The sequence below is a fragment of the Vombatus ursinus genome, unplaced genomic scaffold (assembly GCF_900497805.2).
Source record: "Vombatus ursinus unplaced genomic scaffold, bare-nosed wombat genome assembly UNPS02014773.1, whole genome shotgun sequence".
In the NCBI taxonomy this organism is placed as follows: Eukaryota; Metazoa; Chordata; class Mammalia; order Diprotodontia; family Vombatidae; genus Vombatus; species Vombatus ursinus.
Genome location: NW_020954551.1, coordinates 9658305 through 9665519, shown reverse-complemented (window position 1 = coordinate 9665519; position 7215 = coordinate 9658305). Strand labels below are relative to the sequence as shown.

General features: G+C 39.8%; 1 protein-coding gene across 1 annotated transcript in view; it reads left to right on the top strand.

Annotated features, from left to right (window-relative positions):
• The window catches only part of LOC114044285 (cadherin-related family member 3-like), a 129149-nt gene that overhangs the window by 70279 nt on the left and 51655 nt on the right, over nt 1-7215 (top strand). The window contains 1 exon segment of the mRNA XM_027863669.1: nt 5054-5286. Within this exon segment, the coding sequence (XP_027719470.1) occupies nt 5054-5286 (233 nt within the window).

Below are 7215 nucleotides of genomic sequence, written 5' to 3'. Positions count from 1 at the left end.
TCTCTCTCTCTCTCTCTCTCTCTCTTTCTTTCTTTCTTTCTTTCTTTCTTTCCTCTAAGTGTGTCTGACTCTGCCAGATTTCTAATATATGGCTTCTAGTCTATGGTATGACTGAGAAGCCAAGATGATTAGAATTGTTTCCAAAGAGTTCTTATGCTCTGAGAAAAATCATGGATGTGCTTCTATGACACCTTGTTATTTCACATCCATTTGATCCTTACAACATTCTTAAAGCAAAGTGAATGAGGTCTAGTGAACCAAGAGTCAGATGATTCAGAAGCTAGCCCTCCCTCTAGATCAGTTGTTCTTAACTTTGTTGGGTAATGGACCCTTTTGCAAAATATTTAAAAATAGTATTTAAATAGCATTATTTACAATTTGAAAACAAAATACATAGTATGAATAAGAAACCAATTATATTGAAATATAGTTAAGAAGAAACCCACCAAGCTAAGGACCCCCGTCTTATTCTCATCTTATTGTGTGGCTTTTAACAAATAACAACTTTTATCTCTACTCCCTTTTTAAAAATTTCTTTGTTTATTTCTTAATTCTTGATTATGTTTAATATAAGTCTATTAGGCATATGACATTTAGAAAAGTGTGACATTACTATATATAGTTTTCTTAAAATGTGGGCCCATCTGCATGAGTGAGGTGATGCTTCAGAGGGCTGATACTATAGTAACCTATAGTCCTAGGACTTAATTCTAATTTCTTATAAAGATAGACATGATTGAAAGACAGAGATGATTTGCTAACAAGTGTAGAAGGGAGGGATAAAAATGTTCTTGAACAAAACTACACCCAGGACCTAAAACGTTTAACCTGTAGACTTTAAAGGTGTTTCATAAATGCTTTAACATGGAAAATATTCTCCTTTCATATGATTCTGATTAGAAGCTTGAGTGGTAGGCTGATGACTACAAGAGGTTTTTTTGGGGGATGAAATTATGAGAATCTAAAATATTTAAAGTAATTTTCTCTGATGATATGTGACACCCACCTGAATCTCTCATTGATGTAAAGCTTCTGGGAAGAAAAAAAATTAGAAGGAAAAATTTCCTTCATCAGAAATTATTTAAAGGAAGTAAATGAGAATCGTATCATGCTGGGCTATAAGTCTTATGGGAAAACAGGTTTCATTTACAATGGTTTTTGATGAAGAAACTTGGCAGCCTTACAGTGGGTTTCATAATCACTCTATTTTAAACTTTAGCTGGGGATGCTCAAGATAGCTCGTAGTTTTTATTGAAAGGTTAATTTGACACCTACAGAAGAATATAAGCTTTCCAGTATATTTAACTGAGTGTTGAATGTGAAAAAGACACAATCTCTGCCCAGGACTGTATGAGGCAGATTGGAATTTTAACCTTTATTCCTTTGGATGTATTTATATAAGGCATACCACATTGAAGATACTTTAAAATATATCTTTCAGTCAACCAAGAGGTTGGAATTTTGGTGTATGTGGTTTGTAGCTTTGGGCAATTTGCTCATTGTTCACGCGTAAGGTCTGATTGTTCTTGAGGTACTCTTATTTACTGAACTCCCAATGACTAGAGGCTTCTCCTCCAAGGCCACCTTCCATTGACTCTGAGTGTAAATTATATATGCAATTCATGTACATTCAGTTGGTCAACAAACACTTATTAAGCACTTATTATGTTTAAGACACTGCTAAATGCTTGATACAAAAAAGGGCAGAACTAGTCCCTGTCCTCAAGGAGCTTACATTCTAATGGGGAAGACAGCATATTTGTAAATAAGAACATATATGATGAGCAGCTAGGTGGCTCAGTGATAGAGTGCTGGGCCTGGAGTCAGGAAGACCTTAGTTCAAATCTGGCCTCAGACTCTCACTATCTGTATGACCCTGAAGTCACAAACCTCTGTTTTCCTTAATCCACTGGAGAAGGAAATGGCAAACCACTTTGATATCTTTGCTAAGAAAAGCCCATGGACAGTTTTGGCGTGCTATGGTCCATGGAGTCAGAAAGAATTGGACACAATTGAATGACTGAACAACAACAACAACATGTGTGATGCATTCAAAATAGATGAACACTACTCAGAGGAAAGGCTCTAGCAGATGGGGAACTGGGAAAGGCCTCTTGCCAAAGGAAGCATTTAAGCTAAGTTTTGAAGGAAGTTGGGGATTCTAAGAGGTGGAGGTGAGGGGGCAGAGTATTCCATGCCTAGGGAAATTTTAGTGTTAAGGCAAAGTGATAGGAGATATTGTGTTGTGTGTAGGAAACAGCTGGTGGGAATATGGCTGGATTATAGCATGCATAGAGGGGTGTAGAGTGTGTAAAAAGACTGGAAAATCAGGCAGTGACAAGGTTGTGAAAAGCTTTAAGTGCTCCTTCCCAAGAACTTTATACTTAATCTTAGAAGTCATAGGGAACCCTTGGAGGTCATCCTGTGATTTAGAAAAATCATTGAGGCAGATGAATGGAAGCTATATTGGAATGGTGAGAGACTTGAGACAGGGAGCCCAATTAAGAAGATATTTCAATAGATCAGGCAAGATGTCATAAGTTCTTGAATTTGGGCGGTCACTATGGGAGTGGAGAGAAAGAGATGTAGGTGAGAGCTGTTGTGAAGGCAGAAATGACAAGATTCAGCAATGGATCGAACCTATGGTGTGAGGGAGAGGGTGAAGTTGAGAATGTTCCTGGGGCTTTGAACCTTGGCAGCTGGGAGGATGGCAGTGCCCTCAATAGTAAGGAGAAGTTTTGAAGGAGGGATGGGCTTTTTGGGGAAAACAATGAGGTCTGCTTTGGATGTGGTGAGTTTGGGATGCTTAAGAGGCATTCAGTTCTAAACTCCTAGAGCACAGGGGCTATTTTTGCTTTTCTCTGTATCCCTAGTGCCTGGCAGATAGTAAGTACTTAATAAAAAGTTGTTAATTAATGAATTAATGACAGTTCTTTGGAAACTATGGAGCAGGTAACAGGGCTCTCATGAAGACAGTGGCTTCTTAGGAGCAGGAGAGCATGGGATGGTACATGAAATGAGTCACACTATTGAACAGTGGTCCACTGCTATTGAAGTTCTTGACTTCCACTCCAAACAGTTTTTGTCTCCCAAATACTGGCACTAGAGCTATAATTTATTTATCTGGGAGCAAAAACAGTTGAATGTTGAGGGGGGGAGCCTGGAGTGGAAAATGGAGACAGTGGTTATGTAGAAGATTGTCCATTCTAAGGTACAGTTCTGCTGGGAGAGAGGGAAGCCTCCAAAGCTGTTAGAGGAAGGCAGGCAGGTGACAGGATTTTGTGGCTGGCAAGGCCATCATTAGTGGCAAGTCAGGCAGAGGATTATGAGGTGAGGAGATGGTGGTTATTGCACCACCAGGATCTTGTTGCCCCAGAATGGGAAAATGCCCTACTGGATGGTGGCACTCCAGAGAAAAATCTTAGTCATGACTATGGCTGGTACTGGTTATTACAATGAGGTGATATTTCACAGTGTGGAGTGTAGGGTATGTTCAGGGAAGACTAGTACCTCTGGTGTGAGGGCTGCTTTCCACCTTTGGCAACTACCTCATCCACCCAACTCTCCCTTGTGGCTCCAAGAAGCTGTAGCATGCGCAGTGGCCATACCCTGGTAAACCATTTCAGCAGATGGGTTAAACCAAGTTAAGGGTAACCGAGGGTTCTCAAACCTATTGGTGAATTAGGGGTGTGTCTACATATGAAGCATATGAAGACTTCCCCTGGTGGAATGGGCAGATGAGAACAATTTATTCCAATGACATGAAGGCAACTGAAGCAGGCACTGTGGAGCACTTAGAGCTTGGTTAGACCGAAGACACCAAGGTCATCCACTGTATCTTGAGCCATCACCGGTCATCTTGACTCTATCTTGCCACTGGACTGTGATGACTGTGGAGGAGATAATGAGGCTGCTGACTTTGTGCAACTCTGCCTCATTTAAATCTAATTTATGTATGAATCAACAGATATCACCCATACCATTTTACCATTTTTACCTATCTCAAAGTCATGTGGTGAGAGGCAAGTGATGAAGCAGCAGGTGTGGATACACTGGGAGCTGTAGTCACAACCCTGTACACAGGTGACCCAGACTATAGGGTCATCTTCTTATTGAAAGCAGCAGTGGGATTGAGCAGCCCCCTGGGTATCTGAGTAGCCTTTTAAGGACCACACTGCTCACCTCCTGGTGTGAGGAAGGGGCTAGAAAAGGTGCCCTAAAATTGTTTGCTTTACCCAACCCTGGCTTGCTTTCTTTAGCAAGTGGGGATCCCACCCTGCAGTCAAAACACAGAAAAATGTACAAAAGCAATTGTGTCCATGTGTGACATGGGAGACACTGGCACAGGACTGCCCAGTGCGGTGTACCCTCGTCAGAGAAGGTGCTGTGCTCTATGAGCAAAGCAGAATTGAAGTAGCTCAAAAGAAATGTGAGATGCACAATTTTAGAGGATGCACCCCAATGTTCACATAGATTATTTGTGCCTGACTTGTGGTAGAGCATTCCCGAGCTTGTATTGGTCTGCTCAGCTACAGTTGGGTGCAGTGTAACTTGACTAAAATAGTGATGTCATTTTAGTCCTCTTTGAGAATGAAGTGCAACAACCAATCAACCAGTTTTACAACACAAAGAAGATAAAACTCATCTCCTAAAATTAATCATCCATAGACCAATGGGGTGGAATATTCAAAAGTTATAATAACAATAGCAAAAACTCACTTTTATACTATCTTTTCAATTTGACCAAATCTCTCTTTCTTGAAAAAGCCTTGAAAATCTACATTATCATTCTTGACCCATGTCATTATAGCTATGCTGTGGTAAAGAGATGCAAACTTTTCTTATTTCATTCTTTAGCTATGTAAAATTAGTGCTTCCAAAGTCATTATATTGTTTAAAATTGACTTTTGGTTCAAAGCTTGGGTACATATATTGGAGAACTTTTCTGCTATTTGCTGTTAAAGACATAGTTAGCTTCTAGATCAATGACACATTTGGTGAGAATAAATGACTTTTTAATTAAAACGATATGTAATGAAGTGTTAACTTACAGCCTCCTATGAAGTTGGAAGAGTGAGTGCTTTTGATGAAGACAATCCACTGAGCTGTGCGAGGTACAAAATAATCAGAGGAGACGCCCAGCATCTTTGACTGTTCTGGATTCATCCACTAACTGGAATGATAGAACTGACCACCCAGCCAGACTATGAATCTGTGAAGCAATATAACCTCACCATAGAATCTGTAGATTGTGACCAAACTCAACCAAGAACAGCTGTCACCACAGTAAGGAAAGGAGAAATGTAAACTTCTTTAAGTGTTAAGATCCTGGATAAAAATGAAAAGCAATGCCTGCCCTCAAGGAGTTTACATTTTAATAAAGAATAAAATATTTGATTAGAGTAGAATGTAAACTCACTCAGGGCAAGGAGTGCTTCCTTTTTTAAAATCTTAGGATCCTTAGTTTAGTATTAAGCACAGTGTTTTGAAGATGGTAGGAAATTTTAACATTTGTTGAGGCGAATGGAATAAGCAAAAATAAGATGATTTGAGGAAAAAGAGAGCACCAAGAGGCTGGGGAGCAAAAAAAGGCTTTTTGCAGAAGGCAGTACCATCACACAGCCTAACATGTTGGTGACAGCATTGGATTTGGAGCCAGGGGATGTGGGTTCCAGTCTAGACCTATTTAATAACTGCTCAACATTGGAGGGTCATTTCCCTTCCATGAGCCTTAGTTTCCTCATCTGAAAAATAGGGATAATAATACCTGACATACCTCATTGAGTTGTAGTGAGGGAAACATTTCTTAAACCTTAAAGTATCATAGAAATATGATTTATGAATATAGTTAAGCTAATTTGACAGCTCACTAGAAGAGAACCAAATAGTTAAAATCTTCATTATTTATTACAGTTTAGAAAACTGCTCCAAAGAACTTTGACTAAACTTTCTCTGGTCTCTGACATTTAAAAACTCTGAAGAAGTCATTAGCAAGAAGTGAAACTAGAAGGAATAGATTCAGAATATTTGTTACCATTGGCTTCAATGACCATATCTATAAAATGGTACCCATATTTACATATTCATTCTTTATCTTTCCCCTGAACCCAGAGCCACCTATTCAACTTCCCATTTGACATTTGTATGGATCACAGGGCAGCTGGGTGGTACAGTGGGTAGAGTGCTGGGCCTGGAGTCAGGAAGACTCACCTTCTTGAGTCCAAATCTGGCCTCAGACACTTATTAGCTGTGTGACAAGCAAGTCACTTAAGCCCGTTTGCTTCAGTTTTCTCATCTATAAGATGAGCTGGAGAAGGAAATGGCAAACCACTCCAGGATCTTTCCCAAGAAAACCTCAAATGGGGTCACAAACAGTCAGATATGACTAAAAAATGACTGAACAGCAACAAATGTATTATAAGAAAGTAATATTCCACATGCCCAAAACATAACTTATCATTGTTTCCCTGAAACCCATTTTGTGTTCTAACTTTCCCATTTCTGTCAAGAACAACACTTTTCTTCCACTCACCTAAGTCCGCAACATAGGAGATACATTCAATGTTTTACTCAATCATTTGGCAGGTCTTTTAGTTCCATCTACTTAGCATTTTGCATCTATACCCTTCTCTCTACTTTCATCAGAACTGCTTTAGTTTAAGTCCTCATCATTTCTCATCTTTGTCTTTCCCCATTAGAATTTAAATTCCTCAAGGTCAGGTTCTATCTTTTTTGTTTGTATTTGTGTCCCCGGTGCTTAGCACAGTGCCTGGCACATGGTAACTGCTTAATAAATCCTTCTTTCCTTCCTTCCCTCTCTCTTCCCTCTTTTCCTCTCCCCTCTCCTCCATCTCTTCCCTAACGTCCTCCCTTCCTCTCATATCTATACAATCTAGTCTCCATATAGCTGCCCAATTGGTATTCTTAGTCAAGAATATCAGGAGGTCTGACCACATTCTGTCTCTTTTCAAGAAACTTTCTCTATTCAAGAAACTTTCCTTTAAAATACAAATTTCTGCTTGCCATTTGAAGTCCTTCATAATTTGGCTCTATTGTGAATCAAATTCTATCTATCCATCTCTCTCTCTCTCTCTTTCTCTCTCTCTCTCCCTCTCCCTCTCTCCCTCCCTCTTCCCCCTCCCTTTCCTACTGTCTCCCCCCTCTCTCCCCTTTCCTTCTCTCTCTCACCTTCTCTCTCCTCCCTCTCTCCCTCTC